The sequence below is a fragment of the Haemaphysalis longicornis genome, unplaced genomic scaffold (assembly GCF_048455015.1).
Source record: "Haemaphysalis longicornis isolate Haplotype H1 unplaced genomic scaffold, Haemaphysalis longicornis Haplotype H1 scaffold_5, whole genome shotgun sequence".
Taxonomy (NCBI): domain Eukaryota; kingdom Metazoa; phylum Arthropoda; class Arachnida; order Ixodida; family Ixodidae; genus Haemaphysalis; species Haemaphysalis longicornis.
Window position 1 is genome coordinate 165,766,978 of NW_027526385.1, and position 22,411 is coordinate 165,789,388.

At 49.0% G+C, this 22,411-nt stretch overlaps 1 protein-coding gene across 1 annotated transcript in view; it reads right to left on the reverse strand.

Moving 5' to 3' along the window:
• The window catches only part of LOC144138810 (uncharacterized), a 39,011-nt gene extending 16,708 nt beyond the window's left edge, over positions 1–22,303 (reverse strand). Inside the window, exons 1-7 of the mRNA XM_077671286.1 lie at positions 21,720–22,303; positions 19,758–21,364; positions 18,814–19,062; positions 15,000–15,183; positions 13,134–13,397; positions 6,106–6,261; positions 3,141–3,287 (exon numbers count right to left, since the gene is read on the reverse strand). Of these exons, the coding sequence (XP_077527412.1) occupies positions 3,141–3,287; positions 6,106–6,261; positions 13,134–13,397; positions 15,000–15,183; positions 18,814–19,062; positions 19,758–21,338 (2,581 nt within the window). The 5' untranslated portion in view covers positions 21,339–21,364; positions 21,720–22,303. The remainder of the gene's footprint in view (positions 1–3,140; positions 3,288–6,105; positions 6,262–13,133; positions 13,398–14,999; positions 15,184–18,813; positions 19,063–19,757; positions 21,365–21,719) is intronic.
• Between the last annotated feature and the right edge of the window lie 108 nt (positions 22,304–22,411).

Genomic DNA, 22,411 nt, shown 5'->3' on the forward strand with positions numbered 1-22,411 from the left:
GTTACCACAGGCTAGTTTTTGAGAAGTGAACAAAGCTCTGTTTTGTCTACGGGGCCCCTTCAAAGAACAGAAGATAAGCAGATCAACACGTGCTGTGAGTGCAGTGGCGAGACGCGAGAGGGATACGATCTACTGATAAACGCTGCGCTGAGGAGCACAACCTGAGTGTGGCAGCTGTTTGTTCCTCAAGTAATTTGATTTTATTTGGTCATTGAGCTTTCGTTAAAACTTGGTCTGCTCAGCGATATTCTGCACTGCGGCAGAAAGTTTCCATTTCTAGATGCAAGTCACGGGATCGATCCTGGCTGTGGTGGCTGCTTTTCTGGTGGAGAGAGACGAAAAGTGGAAATGCCTGTGTGTAGCAATTTCGGGGCGCGTTGAAGATACCCAGGCGGTTCAAATTAATCCGGAGCCCCTGTCCACTACGGTGTCTCATACCCTCGGTGTAGCTTCAACACGTTAAACACCACATTCAATCAATGATTTCTAGATGTAGGAATATTCTATTTTTCCCACTTTTCCCATTGGGGTTCTCAACAACCCCTGTAGGTTTTCCTGTAGGCTCCTTGGGCAGCTGATGGATATTTTACATTGATTACCGATCGGTTTTTGGTCATTAAACAGCGACACCTACGTCTACTTCACGTATGCAGATGCCGTTTAGACCTTTAGAGCGAATGAGGTTCCACAACATGTGGCACTATGCAGCAGTTGACCAAGTCTTACAGTGCACTGATGAGATAACGCCGTTCCACTCAATGTGAAAGCTGTTGGAAGTGCAGAGCAGTGATTCGCCATCATGGGCTGTAGTGCTGTTCACCCGCTCACTGCCACCACCCCATGAAATTCAAATTTCCCACCTCCGCAGTGCTCGCGTGACCCCTGCCTGAAACAGTGCCAGCGATAGTTCTGTTCTTTCTGTGCTTGCTTTTCCTCCCGCACGTGGCGGCGTTGCACTGCCACTTTTTTCGCTTACTATCGCAAAAACACACCCAACGAGCGTTCCTAAGTAAATCTGGGCGCTGCCAGTTAGTTACGTATATTTTGCCTCAAATGTACCTGCAGTTTCCTTTGCGCTAAACAACGGAAAAATGTATGACGAGCGCCAGCGGTTCATGAGTTTCGAGCAGTTATGGCTATATAAACTGCTTGGCTTTCGAAGCCTCTGGGTTATGCCGCAACGGCAGCTACGACGGAATGCTGTGTGGCTCTACTCGAGTCCAGAGAGCGAGCAACGATGACAAGGCGAGCACCTAAGTGCTGTGTTTTGTTTTTGTGCACTTAATATGCATTTTCACCTACCGTCTAAGTTGACAGTACCCACACGAAAACAGCTTGAGATATTTCGGAATAACCGTGACTTTTTATTGGTAAAATATGTTCATGACACACCCTGATAAGGTTGTGCCATAAATGATTGATGGGAGGCCCTGACGTATTTTTTAATTTTTACTCCACGACTCTTAGAATTGCCTTCACCTACCACGATTCCCTCTTTCCCTTCAGACAAAATTACAGCCAAATATTCCCTAAAAAAAGGACATTTTTTTAGAGGTTTCAGCTTTTGTTCCACTTGGCCAAATTAAGTGCCACTTATGGCAGAGAAAAAAAAAAAAATGTAAACAAAAACAACAACAACAACAACAAAATTACGAGCTATTCTGCTCCGTGAAGGCGGACAGGTGGCAAAGCTCTTAAGCACACGACATAAGAGGTGACACAAAATTTAGGTCCGCGGACGAGCAAATTTCATCTCACTTGAGCACTGACGCTGGTCATCCCTAAGAAAGACACGCACACGCTTTTCATTTTTGACACCTGTTCTTAACTAACCTACTCTAGACGCATATCAAAGTGATGAGACATACGAGCTTGAGGTCCAAGTTACGGCTTGGCCTTGAAAACAGTGCCAATTAATAACTTCTTCATTGCAGATGCATATGCAAGTGATGACGTGTATCATTACGTTTCAGCTCCAAATTACGATTTGCACGGCTTGCAACTCTGCTGGTGAAGGCGTTCACGTAGCACACGCGCCAGGATGTCAGTTTTCCAATGGCTCACGCTACAGAACACCTCATGCTTCAAACACGTCGAGTGTCGGGGGTTTTAGTCCTCAGACAATAAAAACACGTCATAACCCTAGCCATATACCGTATTTGCATGATTCTAACGCGCCCCCACGAAAATTCGACAAACAATTTGAGGCCAATTCTACTGCGTAGATAGATGTTGCAGACATGACACCATGCAATCGGCAGAAGACATTTTATCTCACGTATGCAATTTTGACAGCAAAATTCCTCGTGCTTCATAAACTTGCTTATGCAGCTCCTGCAGGCATTAAAGCTAAGTGGGCAACATTGAACCGGATTTCGGTTTTGAGACTGATTGTAACGCGCACGCAAACTTCAAGGGGGGATCCTGGCCTCAAAACAGTTTCTTTAACTCCGTAAAGCTTGCCAGTCTTGCTGCTCTTTTCCCACTGATCTCAAATATGCCATTATTTTTTCAGTTGGTCAATCACTTCCAAAGATAATAAGAGATAATTAGCCATTTTTGGACAAACAATAGACAAAACAGTGTTCACCATCAAACTGTAATCCTTACATTTTCCAACACTACGAACCCTGGTGAGTGCTATAAGAGAATCAGCTTGTTGGTGCACCACTTGGAGCTCATTTTACAGCTCATTAAACTTTGTTGTTTGAAATGGGCATTCAAAATGGTTCCTTGCAATTGGTGCCACCAAAGTTTAACAAGCTGCAAAATGAGTTCCAAGCGGTGCATCAATAAACAGATTCTCTTACTGCATTCACCAGTGTCCGTCGTGTTGGAAAATGTAAAGATTGTAGCGCTCTACAACCAACACTATTTTGTCTATTGTCCCTCCAAAAATGGCTAATTATCCCTAATTATCCCGAGAACTAATAGACCAACTAAAAAAAACAATGCCACATTTTAAATCAGTGGGAAAAAGGGGCCAAAACCAACAAGTTTCACAGAGCTTACTTGACAAATACGATAAAGCGTTGCCAAACTGCAGACAAGAGCATGAAACCAAAGCGCAAAGCTGCCCCTTTCCATTACCCCCGGATAAGTGAGACCAGATTAGTGAGCCGAAGCTTCTTCCCACGTACCAGCCATCTCGTTAGGGTGTGGCCTCGGTCCCGTGGCTGGGAACACGATGCAGTCCTTGATGTGGTGCAGTCCGGGCACGTCGACCGCCTCAAACAGGCGCACGTCGCCGGGGTGGAGGCAGGGGCACTTGGTCACCAGCACAGTGCCTGTCGCAGGGGGTAGCACTGGTGTTACACCCTTTCACGGACTGCACAGAGTCACACTCAAGGCCCAGTGAACAAGGCGAATGGGGGCTGGAACACATGGTCGGAGTGAAGGCAGGTGACTACGCAAGACACTAAACAGTCGGTGAAAGCGAGCTCGAGGCTTTTTAAAGTAGCTAGAGCAATAACGGGAGTTTTCGGGAACCTCTGGAGGATCATGAGGCGAGAATCGTAACAATGCAAGTCTGTTTGGGAGCCGACTTCCGGGGTTGAAAACCATTTATATAAGGAACTTCTCTCTCTTCTGGTGAACATAAAAAACAAGAATTCAAATTGCCCTTACTGAACGTTTAATAATGGACCAACCGCGTCTTAACGAATAAAGAAAGAATGTGTTCCTCTGATTTAAACATCACAGCTGACACGAGCATCAACTAAAAGAAAACTCGAGTTAAGCAATAGCCACATCTGACTTGCTTTCATACAAAATAAAAAAAAAATGCTTGTCATTACAACACCACTGCTGACATGAGAAGCAGCCAAGAGAAGACCAGAGATAAGCAAGATGTTCCTATCTCAGTAAAAAAAAAAAAAAAAAAAAAAAAAAAACAACAACAACAAAAAAAAAAAACTGCACAACTACATTGTCCTCACCACAGTTTGCAAGAGTTACCAAACAATCATTTTCAGGCTGTCGGGATACAAAAACCTCAATTCGATACAGAAGTTCAACCAGGCAACAAACACCGACTCAGGAATTGCAAAGCGTCACTTTGTTTTTATGCTTACTAAAAAAAGAAAACAAAAAAGAGAGAAGAAATCCAAGGTGTGTCTCTAGCGAAAGGACAACAAAGCCATGGGGACTTTTCATCTACACTCGACACTTGATAATTCAAAGTTGCTTAATTGGGATTTTCAGTTAATTGCAAGCAATGTTCTGGTTCCTACAATTTCACACGCTATTCCACAGAAGAAATGGTTTGATAATTAAAAGCTAAAACCCAATATATCGAGTAATTGAAAGCTATTTAAAAAAAAAAGAAAAAGATATTAAGGTGGCCATCATCTGATAACCCTTCCTCACGTCTACCACGCAAACTGCTCACACGAACGCAGCAAAGAAGGTTAAGCACTTGAAAAACGAGAGATGCATACCGTATTTTCGCGCATATAACCCGCCCCTGCATATAATCCGCACCCCCACTTTCAGCCTGCTGGAGGTAAAAAAAAAAAAACGTTTATTTATCTTAAAGAGAAAGGAGTAAGAGTGAAAGAGGTCAGCTTGACAAGTCCAGGAGGCCGCGAGCCCGCGCTGATTCCAGTGCCCGGTTGACCAGAGCTTGTTCTTGCTCTGGAGCCGAGCTGGTCAGCGCAGACTCCCACTGCTCAGGTTATGGGTTGAGAAGGGGTTTAGGGCTGTCTGGGCACGAGTGCACCAAGTGGTAGGTAGTGAGAGGGAGGTTGCAAGTGCGGCAGTCGTGTTGGAAGAGTGATGGAGAAATGTGGGAGAGAACCGTGTGGTTAAAGTGAGTACCGGTCTGTAGCCGGCGCCAGATATGAGACTGTTGGTTGCTGAGAGTAGGGTGGGGCGGGGGACAGATCCTTCTGGAGTGCAGGTAGTGGGATAGGATGGCATTGTATGTAGGATCGAGGGGTGCTAGAGAGGGGATTGTGGAGCCCGGGCCACTCGTGGCATCTTGCCTTAAGGATGGGAACGCCCGGAAGTGCAGATCGCGGACGGCAGTGTGAGCTGCCTCGTTCCCGGCAAGGCCCGAATGGCCTGGGGTCCATACGATGGCGATTTCAAGATCTTCGGGCAAGGTCCGGAGGAGACGAAAGACGCTTGCCGGTACCCTGCCGTGCTGATACAGCCGGCAGGCCTGTTGGGAATCGGTGAGAATTGTGAGTTGTGGTTGGTTCTGGTGGAGAAGAAAAAAAAAAATCCTCGCGTATTACCCGCACATTCAATACAGGAAAACCTGCACGAAAGCTGCTGCTCAAGCAAAACATCACATACTATGTAGACGGAAAAAGCGTATATTTAGCAAGTACAATACATTGACTGCACAGCGAAGGTCACGCTTCACTAATAAAATTCAGTTGTTAGAGTGCCCTCGTCCTTGTGTTTTGTTTCTTGTTCTTATACGTTCTGCGCAATCGTTGTCATGGAAGGCTTAGTCAGTGTTACTGTGTAAGAGCTTCATCCCGGCACAACACGCATTGCCGTGAAGCTGCACTGAAGGAAACACCCCGCGTATTATCCGCACCCCTACTTTGCCACCGAAATTTTCGCATTTCTGGTGCGGGTTATACACACGAAAATACGGTACGCTGGCGCGAGTCTCAGCTGATCCGCCACTTTACGACTGTGTGCTGCCCCAGTTTCGCAACTGGGGCGGTATTCTCGTGTTTCGTCCGTTCTGTGTCCGTTTCAAAACTGTCCGTTTTGAGCAAGCCCTGATTAACTAAAAGCGAACAGCCGGATGTGACGCCATGCAAGCACGGCGAAGCTATTAGCCGCAGCTTGTTGAGCCAGACGATTTGGAGCAGATGATTTTTCGTCACCTAGCTGTTGGTTCGCAGCCGGAACAACAAACACATGAAAGATAGTTTAAAAAAGGTTTAGTCGTTTGAAATGTGTTTACAAGAATGGTTCAGTCAACGTCGACCCAAAGCCCGCCTACAACTGGAAGTACGTCACAATAAAGCCGACGCAAAACAGACGTTTTCGAAACGGACAGACACGAGAATACCGCCGCTGGCGTATACTGAGTAACTCCGGCACGAACCCTGGCCTAGGCAGAAACCGCCGTCCCCTCACCTGTGCGGACGCGAGTCGGCCGATCCTCGGCACCGAGCTCAGTGTACTGAACAAAGACTTGGCCGTAGTGCAGCGTCCGGGTCTCGTCCAAGACGCCCAGCATGTTGCGGCCAGCAGAGGGCGGCACGGCTATGCGGCTCTTAGATCGCAAGCCATCTGCACAGAAACAACGCCTGCTCTGCACAACCAGGGAAGACGCTTGCACTGCACTTGCTTCCACCACCACCACCACCACCAGCCTATCTATGCCCGCTGCTGGGCAAAGGCCTCTCCCATTAATCTCCACTTATCCCGGTCCTGAGCCAACTGCAACCAGGTTATCCCCGCAACTTCTTGGTTTCATCTTTCTGCTGCCCCCTGCCACGCTTGCCTTCTCTAGGCATCCACTCAGTCACCCTTAAAGGGACACTGAAGTGATATGTAAACATTGCGGGATTACTTGCGCAAATTGTAGTCCGGAGTCCCAAGGCCATGTTACGACCACTCTGGGCGCGTTTACGCGATTTTATTTAGTAGAAAAATTAATTCGAAAATGCTGTCCTCCTCTCTTTACGCTCGCCCATTTTCTGCGGCGTTATCGTGTGACGTCGAGAGGAGCCGAGCTCGCAATTGGCTGCGCTACTGCACGGCTCCCCTGCCTTCAGACAGTCAGTCGGCCCAGCGTTTCGTCCGCCCGCCGCCGACAGGTCGTCGCAATTCGTTCGCTCAGTTGAAACGAAGCCAGGACACGTTTGCGAATGGAAGAATGGGCCTTTCTTTACTTGGTTAGTTTGTACACTGTATCTAGCTCCAAGTCAAGGTCGCTTCACACAAGCGCTGCACAAGCGCACATGCGACGCTTCGCTGACTGGTACGCCAGTAGGAAAATATAAGGCCTCTTGAGGGCAGGAGAAGAGTCAGCGAAGTCAATATAGGTACTAAGGAAACAAAATCAACTGATATTTTTACCGTACAGCGTAAAACTAGGGTGCGGGAAGCACTTTTTTGCGCTGGGCGAACAAGCACAGCGGTCAGCAGCACGACTACGCATCTGCGAACGCTTTTCCGTCTACGAAATGCAATTGCTAGACGTGAGCTATTGTGGAAACTCGGGGGACGCTTACTGCACAAGCGCAATACAACAAATAGTCACCTAAGCTACTTGAAATGCCAAAACTAAATAAAAGTGTAAACTTGTTGTACAATATATACCTTATATTACCAACCCCGGCGGAGCCTGTCCCGTGGCCGAGCGGTATGGGGCTCTAGGTATGTTGCCGCAAGTGTTTTGCAAGTCACGAGTTCGAGTCCCCGCGGGTACGTGCTTTTTTTTTTTTGTAAGTTGACTTTTTCGTTTTCTGCCGATGTTTTCTACATTGAGTACACCAACCCCGGCGGAGCCCGTCCCGTGGCCGAGCGGTCTGGGGCGCTAGGTATGTCGCCGCAAGTGTTTTGCAAGTCACGAGTTCGAGTCCCCGCGGGTACGTGCTTTTTTTTTTTTTTGTAAGTTGACTTTTTCGTTTTCTGCCGATGTTTTCTACATTGAGTTCACCTTTTTTTTGGCCGCAACGTTCATGGCTCCACGAACTAGTTCACAGAACGCGCGCAGGCTGGCACTGGCGCGCTAGCGAGTTCTCGTTGGCGTGCTGTTTCCATAAGCACCGACTGCTTGCAGGCAGTGGGCACAGGCCAGAATGAACAGACCCTTGGCCTGGTGCGAACACGCTTCTTACGGTACAGGCATGAGTGAGGCAAGCTCCAAATATGGGGGAAAAGCGCATGACATTTGGGCGTCTGCGGGTACGCGGAGGGCGTCCATGCACTGCGTAGGCCTCGGCTAGTGAATGCTACGATTCCAAGCCGTCCTGGGAGGCTTATCTTTATGCATTTTTACAGCTGACAACATGGCGGAAGCGCGGTACGATGATTACTGAGCTATTGAGAATGCCCATCCAACAACGCCACCGGTTGTGTTTTACAGAACCGAAACCGAAACCGAAACTTGTTTGGTTGCTCACCTTGGGTATCGTCCAATCACGGTGCCCGCTCCTCCCAACGTCACAGCCTTAGTTGGTGCGGCCGCCGCAAACCGCGCATGGTAGTTTTTCTTCTTTCGCGCTTTGTAAAATAATTACCAATTTGTCAACCGGCTAAACGATGAAAAGTGTGCTAATTTGAGCCAGTCTACGCAGTGCAAGCAAAAACGGGAGCTTGACAAATTCACTTCAGTGTCCCTTTAATGACCAACGGTTATCTTGCCTTCGCATTAATACATGCCCTGCCCATGTCCATTTCTCCTTCTTAATCTCTACTAAGGTGTCCTGACCCACTCCGCTCTCTTCTGGTCCCTTAATGTTACACCTATCATCTTCCGCTCTACTGCTTGCTCAGTCTGCGCCAATTAGTCCCGAGTCTGAGTCAGCGCCATTACTGCACCAATGAACCCTCGGAGTTGCCTGTGCAACGGGGGTTATCGGCAACTTGTGGGCTGTCTGGAGTGGGGTGCATTAGCAAACAATGCAGATGAGCTTGCAACGAGAATGCGTTCAAAGGAGCCATGAAGACAAAACACAAGTTCCGTTCATTAGAAACACTGCTTGGTCCTGATGACGATGATGCCACTTTCATCCCAAACCTCAAACAAATAATGAAGATATATAAAAAAGAAAACGTGAGAAGCCGTGCCGACCCCTCAGCCACTCTCCGGTGATTGTGCTCTGACGTCGCAGAATCTTGTTTGTGCGGCTGGCGGCCACAGAGCGAAGCAGCCATCAAGAAACACGACTGGGCAATGGTAGTGGGGCATCTAGTCTCGCTTGACCGCATCAGTTGAATGCTAACATGCGGTTAAGACACTGAACGCTGTTGTTATACCCCTGTCAAACGTGCCTATTTAAGTGCACTGGGCTAAAATGTCATTTGGGCGCAGCTAAGCAGCAGACGCGAATCACACTTACCATCAAACGACCTTTAATGGAGCAATGAAGAGAAAATACAAGTTTGGTTCATTCGAAAGATTGCCTCATTAGAATCATACTGACACCACTTTGAGCATGCACTTCGCTCAAATAAGCTACATAATTGGGAAAAAAACGGAATGGCTATGCGACCGACTAGCTCACTTCCCGCAATAGAACCTGTGATATCATACCAGCCAGCTCTGCGATTGGCGGAGGCCGGCAAAAGCAACTGCAAATTAGGCAGAGCTTATAAGCTTCCAGAACGGGCTATTTGCGCTTAAAGTCAGGGCACATTCTTTTTATAGCAGTAAGAATGGTGGGAAAAACAGCGGAAGTTATGGAAGCACACGTAAACATAGAAGTACCGATGCGTACTGTTGTTCACGCAGTCCCTTGAAAGTCGTATCATGCGTCCACTGTGCTTCAAATAATCTTTTATACTAACACTGTTGTCTTCCCGTAGCCGCAAGCAACTTTTCAGCCTATTCATGCAAAGAACAAGTGGAAAACTTCCAACCGCTACATGATGGATTGCTCGCTGAATCACTCTAGCATATCTCAGCATGAAACTCAATGGTAGAGCAGAGGTCTTCGAGGTACACCAGTCGCAGAGCAGTGCTTCAGAATCTGGGCCGTGTGAGTTCTCCTGCTTTTTGTTGAAGCTAGGAGGATGAAAACCCAACTGTGCCGAACATTTCCTTCATAACACAACTTAAGGGGACGTGCTCCTCCAAACAACTTTTTTTTTAATAATGAAGTTAGGAGGCTGAAATTTTCACAGCTTGTAGAGATTGAGCTCCTCTGGTCATGTATGCAATCAGATTTTGAATAGCTCCTCCGGATAAAATGTTACGCAGCATGACTTTCAGAAAAATGGCTTTTTTGTGCACACTTTTTTTTATAGTAAAAATTTTTTCTGAAACTTTTAAAATAGCCTAGGTGGTTTCTTATGAACTGCAGAGTGCACAAATCTACCTGAAAAAGCCTCATCATCATTTTCCTCACCACACAAAAAAAATGACTGGTAGTGTGCCTTTTTTTGTTCTGTATATTTTTGTTTTATGACCGTCAGAAATATCTAAGGACACAAATTGCATAATGAACAAGATTTGTGCACTCTACGTGTTATAATGAACATCTGTGCAAAATTTCATACTGATACGACAACTTTAAGTGGGAAAATAAGTGTGCACAAACTCAGAAAACGGACAAAAACAACAAGCTGAGAAAAACGCAATTGAAAGTTTATTTCTTCGGCAGATTCAGAAATTCTTGCTCAAACAACATGAAACTTGGTGGGGATACAGTCTGAAATGTCCACATTGAGGTACTAAAACTAGAATGCTCCTGCTGCATAAGTTGCACCCTCACGGTTTTTGCTGGGGTAGTGACCGTTTCACCAGGCTGCGGCAATGGGGCTAGCCTTAGCAGTCAGCTTGGCACACATCTGCCTGATCCTCCGCTGGTCACTTGCATTGCTTAGTCTGACCAGTTCTTCTGAAGGGAAGATTCCCAGTTCTTGGAGAACTTGCTCAAAGCTAGTGTGGCCCCTGTTGAACCACAACCCTGCGAGGGCAGTGGCAGTCTCCACTACAGTGAACTGCAGGTTGTACGATAGCGTCCTGTGCCAGATGCGCAGTGCTGCTTCCGTCTCCATGGCATGGGATGAGCAGTCGACATTTTTTTCACACACAAGAGGCATGAAAGGCTTGCCACACTTCCTCCTCTTGCTCATCAAGCTTTTGGTGGCGGCTACAAGTACAAGTAGTTTGACAGCACCCCAAAATCCAGGCAGCGACCAGTGTCAAGAGAAATGGCAGTGCCAACACTGTTGTGGCTCGTGTCTTGGCTTCTGCCAAGTACCATCAAAAATCACACTGAGGTCAGTCTGACCAGCTTGCAACGCAGTTACTTGCCTTGCTTCAGCAAGGTTGTCAGAGACGCCTTTTGTGGCCGCAACATGAACTTTCTTGGCAGTGTTGTAGAACGTCTTTTGATGCTGTGGTTTTGGTAGACCAAGAATGGCACAATACCTGCACAGCTGATCGTGTCCGATGCCAACCGCGCGTGCAGCGAGTACTGCTTTCACATTGACGGCGAAACTATCACGGGGACTTCCCCTGTAGAGTTCCGGTTTGCGGCCTCCGCGACCGACGGCGGCAGCGCGCTGCGACGAGTAAACAGAAGAAATCACTCCCGCAGCCACTCCCGCAGGGCACTTCTTGTTTTTGCACTTCAGTTCCAGTACCGATGCGAGGCCCTTCCGCTTGTTCGCAACCTCAACTACGACGAGTTCGCACTTCCCGCACGTCGCGCACACGGTGCCACTCAAGGTCAGTCAGAGCGCAGACTTCACAGATAACTGCACCGCTCCCGTGGCTGGCTGTCTCCTCACCTTGGAAGGCTGCCGACTTCTCCGATGCGCTTATAAAGCCGATATCTTCGCTGATAAAATCAGCCCCGCCTGGTAGAGCCGCGCTTGCAACGCTTGAAGGCCCGGCGCCGTTAGGCTTCACGGTGCCGGTCGTGCCGGCATTGGCCGTGGTCGTCACAATGCTGCGCCGCTTGCGCTTTCCTTTGTACCGGCACGAAGTACGCTGCTTCCGGCGTCAAAAGTCACGCTTCTCCTCACCGTTCACGATTAAAAACACACGATAAGGAAATAGAAAAGATAGCGCGAAGTAGCGAACGGAACGATGCGGGCGATGGCGGCTCACAAGCGGCAAGAGCCAATGGCGGTCCCGCTTTCGCGTCACGTGATTTAAATGCCCAGTGGGAGCTCGCAAAACAAGCGGGAAGAAACATTTTTTTTATTTTTTTTACGCGGAGATACGAAGCTGGCGAGCGGCTCAATCGAGAGAAGAAGGCTTGCTCTACCTCTCTCAAGTGACCGAAATGGCGGCGAGCCACGCTGCCGTGCGGAATAAATTCTCAAACCTGGCCAAAATTTGGCTTGATTGCGCGATTTCTTGGGTCACCGCGAGTCATTCAGACACATTTTTGACTAAGTTATCGTTCGTATTTCGTTTTCATTTTTTTACCCATGAAAGAAGGATAGTCAAAGATGGTAATGGAAGGGAAAACAAAAAATCGGTATATTTCGAAAAAATCGCGTTTTTTCGACCCGCGTGTCCCCTTAACAACAAAATAAAGCTTGCTTCTCAAATTACGAAACGTTAAACCAGCTAATGTTTCGTTGTGTTCCCAAGGTATTTGCTCGTGCGGCCTACAGCGGCAGCCACGAGCGCTTGAGTACCACTTCAACTTTCAGTCAAGTTGCCCCAAACGTTATCCCCAGCGTGGGGTTTAGCAACTGCGAACCGGTTTCTGTTACGTGGGGGCCTACAGAGAGTTTCGCAGCTGGAGATAACGAGTGATTCTGCCTTTCTTATATTAATAAAACAACTGCATATAACCTTTCACCAATAATATTGTTTTCTTTAGCAGCCACAGACAACTTTCTGAGCCCGTGCGTGAGCCATGCCAAGGCAACGTGGAACGCTCCTACCCAGCACATGCCGCAACGTTCACTGAGGCACAGCTGGCCTAAGCACAGTGTCAGATTTGCCCCTCGCATATGAGTACGCACCTCCACAGACCAAGGCACCGTGCTGTTGTGGACTGGGGCTCTGCGCAAACTGTCAAATCACGGGCTTTTTAACGTGCCACAGATCCAGTGGGGCGCCATAGTGGACTGCTCTGGATTAACTTCGACCACCCCCTCCAGGGTGGCTCAGTGCCTAAGGCGTTTGGCTGCTTAGCCCAAGAAGGATGCGATTTCAATTTCAAGCCGCGGTGGTTGCTTTTTCTCATGGAGGCGAGAAGCAAAACCGCCCGTGTGTTCCGAGGCTTCCCCAGGTGGTCAAAATCAATCTGGAGTCCTCCACTATGGCGCGCCTCATAACCATCAAATCAAACTCTGACCACCAGGGGATCTCTTGTACACGCGGGCGTTTTCACTTTTCGCCTCCACCAGAAAAGCAGCTGCAGCGGCCGGGATCGAACCATCGTCCTTGAGCCCAGCGGCACACCGCCTTGGCCACCGAGCCACCCTGGTGGACCGGGGTGGCTCAGCAGTGCCGCACTCACCCATGGCGTTCCTGTAGACGGTGGACAGCAGGAGGCGGACAAAGGGGTGCCGCGTGAGGCTCAGTCCCCGCCGCTGGAGCTCCGCAAATCCGAAGGCGGGCGCCTTCTCCACGTAGCTGGTCAGCACCCGGAGCGCGGCGCGCTCGCAGACCATCGCTTCTGCCAGCTCCAGCACCATGCTCTGCTGGAGGTGCACAAAGACGTCTCCGGGCACCCCCAGCTGCTCCAGAAGGATGATCAGGGGCCGGTTCAGGCACACGGTCCCTGCGCGGTCAGCCAAGCACCGGTACCGGTCACCGGTCAGCACTGGTCATCCCCTAATGGGACGTCTCCCATCGGCAGCCAGAGTGCTCGCAGAAATGCGACGAAGGAACAAAGACGACACGGCACTCTGACCCCCAAGATGAACTAGCCCAATCGCCCACTCAAGCCGGCATGCACTTAGCACGGTAAAACGGCCTTTCACAACACCAGAAGTGTCTCCTGGGAACCCAAAAGTTCCTTACCCAGAGCTTTCATGAAGCGAGCGCTAAAGCGAAAAGATGGAGCTTGGGCTGCAATGCACTCTTTGGCTCAGCGGATTCAAGGAGGCGCCTTCACGACGGCCAGCTGGAGAAGTTGAAGCACAAGTGTCAGAAACACGTGGCCATGTCCCGTGCCGCGCCAAGTTTTGATGCATTCAGTTTGGTAGTGAGCTAATGCAGTTTTAAGACAAAGTTCGTCTAAGTGGTTCCCGAGACATACTATGGTCTGATTGGAGAAAACCACATTGCTGGTCAATGTTTTAAATACTGCCCCGCGCCTCATGTCTTTTTCCTTGCCATAAGCATAGTTTCGCCTTGCAAAAAAAAAGAAACCAAGAACACACACTAGGAAGTAATTCTTCCACGGTTCTTTAAGGGATGTGAAGCACATTCCATCTCACAGTTGAGACATGGGCCAGCTGGTGTACATTCGCAATGATAGAACACTTTTCCACGAAAATTTGATATCCTTCCAACAATTTCTATCCTTTTTCTAGTTATCAACAAAGTGCTTGTGCTTCTATTTGTGTCGCCAAGCGTTTTGCTATTGCATGATTACGAACATAGTGTCTCGCCTCCTTTCCTCCACTTTTTGGCAACATTGCCGCGGTTCTGCAGCTTCCCGCTGCTGCGGGCATCGCAGATGTCGTTTCCCCGCATTGTTCCCACATGTTGTCCTTCCCACACGACACATTCTCTTCATCTTGACCAATGATGTTGTCAATTTTTAGGAAGCTACGTGCAAATACAGACAGAACTGCGTAGCAATCCTTTCAGCACTGAAAAGGAAGTCTTTCGCTGGCGATGTTCGAAACAAAGGAGCGTCACAAACTTTTTTGCCAGCTGTGTCTAGCGGACAATGAACTAGGCAGTGTGTGCATTAAGCAAGCAAAATGTTTGTCTTCTATTCAATTTCCTTCGCATGGGTAGTCGCGTAGCAGTACAGTGGGCCACGAGGCGATTTCCTTCTTTGCATGCTTATAGGTTTGCTTCCAAATGAGCATACATTGCCATAAACTGTTTTAATTGATATAGAGTGAGCGCACTCGGCAATTTCTTGGGATTTTTAACTGCGGACACGAAAAATTACAATTTTCTAAAGAGCTTCGCCGTTACAAAACGAAAAAAAAAAGTTCACCCTCACAATTTTCCATTATTCCGGGACCTCCCATCCAGTCCACAAGTTCGACAGAAAGCCCGCAAGACACAGCGGCAAGTGACCGCTGCTATGCAGTGGCAGTCATCATAGTATTGAGTCACTGCAAAAGAGTGGACCCGTTCCCAAAACGTGGGACTTGCGAAGAGTTTCGCGAGTGGTGCATATAGAGCAAGGCTCGCTTACGCGGTGTGGAGACCTTGATGACCTCGAGGACCTCCGAGGTGTGGCAGGGGAACTTGCGCATGCTCTCGCGCAGCACCAACTTGTCGCCGGCCAAGTCCGGGTTGAGGCAGAGCATGCCCTTGTAGCCGGCGTAGCGCACCTGCACGGCAGACGGCTCGCCCCTGATCTCCAGCTTCTCGCACACCTGACACACGAGAAAAAGAAAAAAATGGGGCACTTTAATTAAGAGGTTGGTTCCAGAGCCTAGTTGAATACCGATTACGGAGGATATGGACGTTTGTGGAACATCAATGGGGTGTCCACATAAAGATCACTCTAAAGGCAGTGGCCAACTTGGAGTTGGAGAAACCATGAAGACAACGCTTTGTTCATTAAGATGCTTTGTGCACGTAACAATGGTGCCAATATAATCACAGACTTCAAACAAACGATGGAGACATTAAGGGGGGACACTGGTCTTGAGGACATTCTTGTTATTTTTTAGCCTATGTGACTGAGATTAAAACATTAAGTGTATTCCCCCCCCCCCCCCCCCTTGCGCACAAATATGAAAGTCAGTTTTCATCTATGTAGTGTGAGTTTAGAGTTGGTCAACATGCTGTGCCATTCCATTTCGGGCAAATTTTTTTCATTATCTACCTGTGAAATACTCTAATAGCTTTTTTATCCCTTCGTGCTCCAGAAGGACCAGGGAGTGCAACCACACCACTGCAGTAATTTTAGCCTTGTTTCTGCAATTTATGTAAACTTAATAAATGCCAGGTCATCAATTACCAAAGTTTATGTAAAATTAACAGCATAAAAAATTGTGCCAGCAAAAAAGATACTCTACATTTTTGTGGTTTTATTGCACTTTTCAGTTCATAAGCTTTCGAATGCAGCAAAAATGATACAAATCGAACCAGTACATTCCAAGATATTGTGCCCAACAGCTGACCTTGCGGGGGGAAAAAATGGTTCTGAGAAAAACAGACGCGAATTTGGCGAAAACAGTCATCCAGGCGACTTCAAAGGGCGACAGCTTTGTGAATACTTATGGTACAGTTATGATATTTTGCACGCACATTCTTTGGGATCGGCAGACTGCAAATAAAATTAATACAGAAAATGGACTTCTTGTCAAATTTTTGGTCCTCAAGACCCTTAGAGGAGCCATGAAGAGAAAACACAAGTTTGTTTTATCCGAAAGATTTCATGTTTTATAGTGTCCCCAGCGCTTGTCCGGATGCAAACGATGTTTTATTCACTGAGAAATTAATCAATTTACGTTACAATTTTGATTTTCCCGCTAAATCGTGTGTTTTTGTAGTCTGCAATGACATCACAGGAACCGACCGCTCTGCAGCCAATTGGAAAGCCTTGTTTAGCATTAGTCAACCTAGATCGTGCCACCATACCGTGGCAAGCCGTTTTCTGCCTCTGGTTTGTTTTTGACCGCATTTGAACCTGGCTTGTTTTTGTTCAGGGAGACAAAAATCATTTCGTGAAACAGAGTGCTCGCTCGACAAATATGGTCACGTCCTACACCGCTGCTCGCGTCAATCGGCAAGTGTCGTCTAAAACTACCCCAAAGCCCCGCAGTCCTGTGCAGCTAAACCAAGCATAGTGCGCCCATTACCAACAGCGGTACGCATGCGTACTTCTATGTTTAACACGTGTATTTTCGTAACTTTTGCTGTTTCCCGCACAATTCTTACTGCCGTAAAATGGATATGGATTACATTTAGGCGCAAATAGCTCATTTGGCAAGCTTATAAGTCCCGCCTAATTTGCGTCTGCTTTCGCCGGCCTCCGTCCATAGCAGAACTGGCATGACATCGTAGGTTCTGTTGCGGGACATGAGCTGGTGGGTCGCATGGCCATTTCCTTTTTTCTTAATTGTGAAGCTTATTTGAGCGAAGTCTACGTTAAATCTGCTGTCAGCATGATTCAAACGAGGCAATCTTTTGAATGAAACAAACTCGTGTTTTTGCTTTATGGCCCCCTTAAAGGAAAACAGATGAAGCGGTGGGGAAACCCCACTTTTCTGCGACTTCTCCCTGACATCACGGAGTCTTGTTTGTGCGATTGGCAGCCAATGGCAGCCAAGAAGCATGACTGGCTGATCGTAGTGGGGCCTCTACCTCTGTTTCATCACGTATCACCCGAGTGCTAATGTACAGTTAGCACACTCTTGTGTGTTTTTAGCGCTCGCCTCCACTGCGCCACTGCTAATGTTGCGCAGCACGAAATTTTAAACTTTTCCAACATTTTCATTATTTTTTATTTTTTCGGTCAAAACAACACCGTTTGGGGTTGAAACAAAGCTGAGTGAGCTACCAAAGGCTACTTCATTTCAAATCAAACAGGGTTGGCACTTTGTCATCCCAGCCCCTTTAACTCGTTCGTGACCACCACTATAGGCCACCGTTCACGGGAGAACGATGATAATCAAAACTCCCGCAAAAAGTAAAAACGGCGCTCTTCGGACAACTGACGCCACCTGGCGTGTACATTGGAAACACCTTTTTCGGATTCGTTGCCGTTTGCTTACATTTCACGTGGGTAGACAGCGCCGTGAGTGAAATTTGAACGCAAGGTAGCGGCAAGTTGGACAAAAATGGCATCCGGTTTCATTGCGCGCTCTGCAAAGGCAGACAGCGGTTTCAGGGACCTCAGCCACTGCTGCTGCTGATTTTTTTTTACCCCAACAGCAGTGATGACTCCAGCAAAGATGCGGATTCTTCAGATTTTAGTTCTGATGAAGACACTCCCATTCAACGTCATCAAACTTCGACAGGTGCTGCCAGGTTAGGTTCGTTTTTGACTTTGCGCATCTGGCAACTGTGGTATCACTTTCATGAGTAGGGTCTGGACAACGCGTAGCGGGGATATTTAACCAAACGCACCGCGCCTTATCGCGCTATCACCTTCAAGATCGCCTGGCCCTCATGTAAAATTAGCGCTGCAGAGCGACATGCGCTGCTTCTCAAGAGCGCTAAGTTTATTTTTTATGATTTATTTATTTTGTGGTTTATTTTTTATGATTTATTTTAAGCAGCTGACGCTTAAAAAATGGCAGCACCTCCACTCCGTGGATGATGGTGAGGGAGCCGACTACGGGGACTCGAAATGACATCCAAGTTGCGCCCCGAGTGACATCCGATTTGCGCCCCTACCGTCATTCGATTTGAGCCGTGAGTTGCACCTTGATTATTCCCTAAATGAAACTGCAACTCACGGCTCAAATCGAATTTCGCTTGATGGTGGTGTGCGCACGGATGGACGCGGACAAACATTGGGAGGTGCTAAGGTACTCCGTACCGTTACAGGCAAGGGAGTGAGCCGTTTGACTCTCGGGAACTGATTGATTGATTGTAGGGTTTAACGCGCCGACGCAACGCAGGCGATGAGGCGCGCCGTAGTGGAGGGCTCCGGATTAATTTTGACCACCTGGGGATCTTTAACGTGCGCCGAAATCTCGCACACACGGGCGTTTTTGCTATTCGCCTCCATCAGAAAAGCGGCCGCCGCGGCCGGGAATCGAACCGACTCTCGGGAACTAACTCACGGTCATAGTCCAATGCGCAAGACAACTGACACCGACTCTGTCTGGTCTACCAGACACAGGCTCGAATCCTGCCGGTGCCTGTGTGATTTTTTGTGACTGTAAATGCTATGCGCACGAACGCGGACGGACATTGCGCGGTCCTAAGGCACTCCGCACCTAAAAGTTTTCTGGAAGCACTCAAAACCGGTCATTTTTCCGTGGTCACGAAAGAGTCAACCAAGTCGCCCAACACAGCATGCAGACGGACTACTCTGTCAGCCAGACCTTGTGCAGGAGGGAGCTGGAAATCATGCCGATGCCGTCCGAGAAGACGTACGGCCTGCCAGAGGCTGGGTGGCAGCCGCCGACTATGTCCGGCTCCGTGATCGCTCCGACTCCGAGGGGGACCTGCACGGATGCCTCGGTGGACGAGAAGCAGAGGCCCATGCGGGCCATCCTCTTGGCGATGTTGCCGGCACCGCTGAAGTCCCCCATCCACTGGCGGATGCCTTCGGGGCAGTCGAGGTCCTGTCCCTGTTGTGGGTGGGAAAAAGAATTGGCCGCGTATGTGGTCACTTTGCTGCAAATTCCATCCAGGGACGGTAGTCTTCCCCCAACCCCTGCAACACAACTCCCTCTCCTGTCTCATCCACCTTTCGCGCTCTTTCCCTCCCATATCGCTCCTGCCACGATAAACATAGTGCAGGTTTGCTCAATTCAATTCAATTTTCCCGCATTCCACTGCTCGCGCACTACCTACTGGAACCTTTCGTTACCGTTGCACTTCTTGGAATGCCGCCTGGAACTGTAGGGTCGGGCACAAGCACTCCTTGTACTTCCGAGTCAACAAATTGTTTTCAGGGCGTATTTTTTTAATCTGCCATCACAAAATTCAAGCAGCTGTAACTAAAAGAACACTGCAAATACCAATTATGTATTAATAGCGTGCTTCAAATATGCCTAACATTTTATTTTTACTCGACAATATCAACAAGTGCGAGAAGTGTGTTTCAATTGATTGATTGTAGGGTTTAACGTGGCGACACAATGCAGGCAATGAGGCATGCCAAAGTGGAGGGCTCCGGTTTAATTTTGACCACTTACAGATTTTTAACAAGCACCGAAATCTCTTGTACACACGGGCGTCTTTGCTTTTGCCTCCACAAGAAAAAGTGTGTTTCGAGATTCTATGGTATGGAAAAGTACTCGCCAACTCCGAAGCAGCTTACCACAGCGTAGAGCCAGACGCCGTGATCCCGAAGTTGGCTGCTCGACGAGGCCAAGATCCTGAACTGGCGGTTGCCTATCCAGATGCCTTCGCGAAGGGGACTGCCGACAACCGCGTCCATCACTCTGTCCTGGTTCGAGTGGAACGTCAGCGAGTGCGAGAGTGGCTGGAGGTTGTCGTCGCGGATGGTCAGCCTCAGCGCGAGCTCCGGCTTGAAGTTCCTCAGCACCCTGTTCTCGTGGTGAACGCAAGGAGGGAGGAGCAGCAACCGCGATGGAAGCAGAAAGATCCGTCGGACCAGGCATGACCCAGGAGGCACTTCAAGGGGCCCTGAATTCAGAGTCGGCGAGAGGAAGGCTTCCTGAACGGCTCGCGGGATGCTGACAATGCTCCGGGCCTCTATGTCGGCGCTGACGGCAAAGAGTGCACGTTCCAGTGCAGCGTCATTCTGTTGTGCCAAGTCCGGCAAGAGCGCGGTGAAGCTTTCCAATAAACCGGGCTTTGAGAGAAGCGCGAGCTGTGCCGCGAGGTCGTTGCTCTGATAGATGAGGGCACACAGGGCGTAAGTGCATCCATACGCCACCTGTGGCACCAGCATCGACTCGAACCACGTCCGCACCGCTTGCAGTTTCCAGCTGACATCGTACACGCTCACGGAGGTGTACACGAAGGCTGCGTCACACCTTCGACTGAGGCGGCCCAAAATCTGGCGCGCCTTGAACTTGTTGGGGAGATTCAGTGCCAGGACAAAGTTCACCCCGAGTCTGCAGCCCTCCGTCACGCCGATACAGGGGCACCCCAGCTCGAGTGCTCGTTCGTACAGCAGAAACTCGGGATTTTGACGGGTGGAAGACTTGCCAACATTTTTGTTGGCTATCTCACCCTGGCCGTTTGACTCGCGCATTTCCACCTGCTTGTACAAAAGCGGGAAAGTCGACAGGTGCAGGTAGATGTCGGTTGTGGACGCTTCGCTCTCATCGTCGTCGACCACTGCGCGGACAATGTTTTGATACGGAATGTCTAGTTTGTAGGTGCTCTCTGCCTTCCCGCAGGGGTAAGCGTGCTGCAGCGTCAGGAAAATCGTGAGCGCTCGCACGTCGTGTTTGAAGACGCACGACAGCGTGTACCCGACACCGTGGTACCCGGCGTCCACGGCGAGGCATTGCGCAAACGTGGTGAGGCCGACCCAAGCGCCAAACCCCACGGAGGCCAGCTGGATGTTCCTTTCGAAGGTGTCCGAGCCCCGGACGAAGCCGTCCTTACGATCTGGGGTAAGCCACTGCAGAAAACGAGGGCCATCTTCCAGCCTCCCGCTCGCACACCACCGCCGAACCAGGCTGACGTATGGAGCCTCTAGCTTCGACAGCAAAATCCTCCGATTGAGACGCAGGGTCACCAAAGCCTGATATATATGGTCACCGTACGAGCCATTCCATAGTTGCGTGGGATTTGACACGTCCACGCGGGCGTCGGGTTCTGCCGACTGGAAGAACTCCACGCAACGCTTCACGTAGCCATCGCAATCTTGCGCCGAGTCCGGAGTCCAAAACGCCGTGAAGGTGAGCGCGCTCGTGCTCGACATCGTGCGCTCGTCGCCACCAAGGTAACCTTCAGAAAGAAAGGAAAAGAAAACGGAGCACGAATGCGCGTAAAGATCGTGTCGAACATGGAAAAAACGGAAACGGAGCGAGTACTATGAAGGACAACAGTAGGAACGCGGCTTCAGCGGCGAAGGTGAATTTAAATGCGGGATCGGCTGCCAATTCATCTCCTACGCTGCCGAAAGCATCTTGAAATCTGCGTCGCGCCACATGCGCCACTTGCCGAGAGAAAATCACGTTTTGCACCAGATTGACAACAGTTTGATTGCTCCAAACGTGCAAGTGCAAACACTGCGTTTTGTGATCAGAAAAGCAGCCCCAGCTAGTCATTGGACACCCGTACAGTTTTTGTAGGTACGCACCGTTCACTGATCAGTGTTCCGTCATGTCACGCCAGCGTTCGGTCATTCCTCGTTCCTCCTTCTTCATGTTTGACCATGTCATGGCTGTGGATTTGGATTTTTGGCCCACGACGCCTGTGCACGACTAGCCGGTCGTGTGCACGGCGCATTCACGAACACGAACACGGCACAGGGGGCGATTCGAAAGTGGCCCATGTTTCGGCGCACTGACATCGACGTATAAAGAAGCGATATAAAGGAATGAGAATGACAGTTCTCGCACAAACAAATACGCCATTCATTTATTACGTTTGCACTTTACGAAAAGAGAAAACAATTGATACATAGGGCCTTTGATAGTTTCGAGCTTTCGCAACATGCGCTGTCACGCTGGAAACGGTTTCGGTTTCTAAAGCCAGCCAGTTCTCTCGGTTGCCAAATAAATGGCAGAGCGTACGATGAGAAATACCTGCGGCACAGCTTAGACAGGTTCAAGACGAAAATTGCGGGCCATAGCTCAAATACTTTTGGATAGAACGCAGCAATGCTCCCGCCAGCGTTTGCTCAGCTGTCTGACAACGGCCGCGGATTTGGATCCGCAAGTCTACAGAAGGGTAACGGTGCATTCCGTGCATTCACATTTGCGTTCACAGTTTAACAGGTTTGCGTCAAAGTTTTTTAATTAATTGCATTTCCTTTAGACGCAGAGTTAA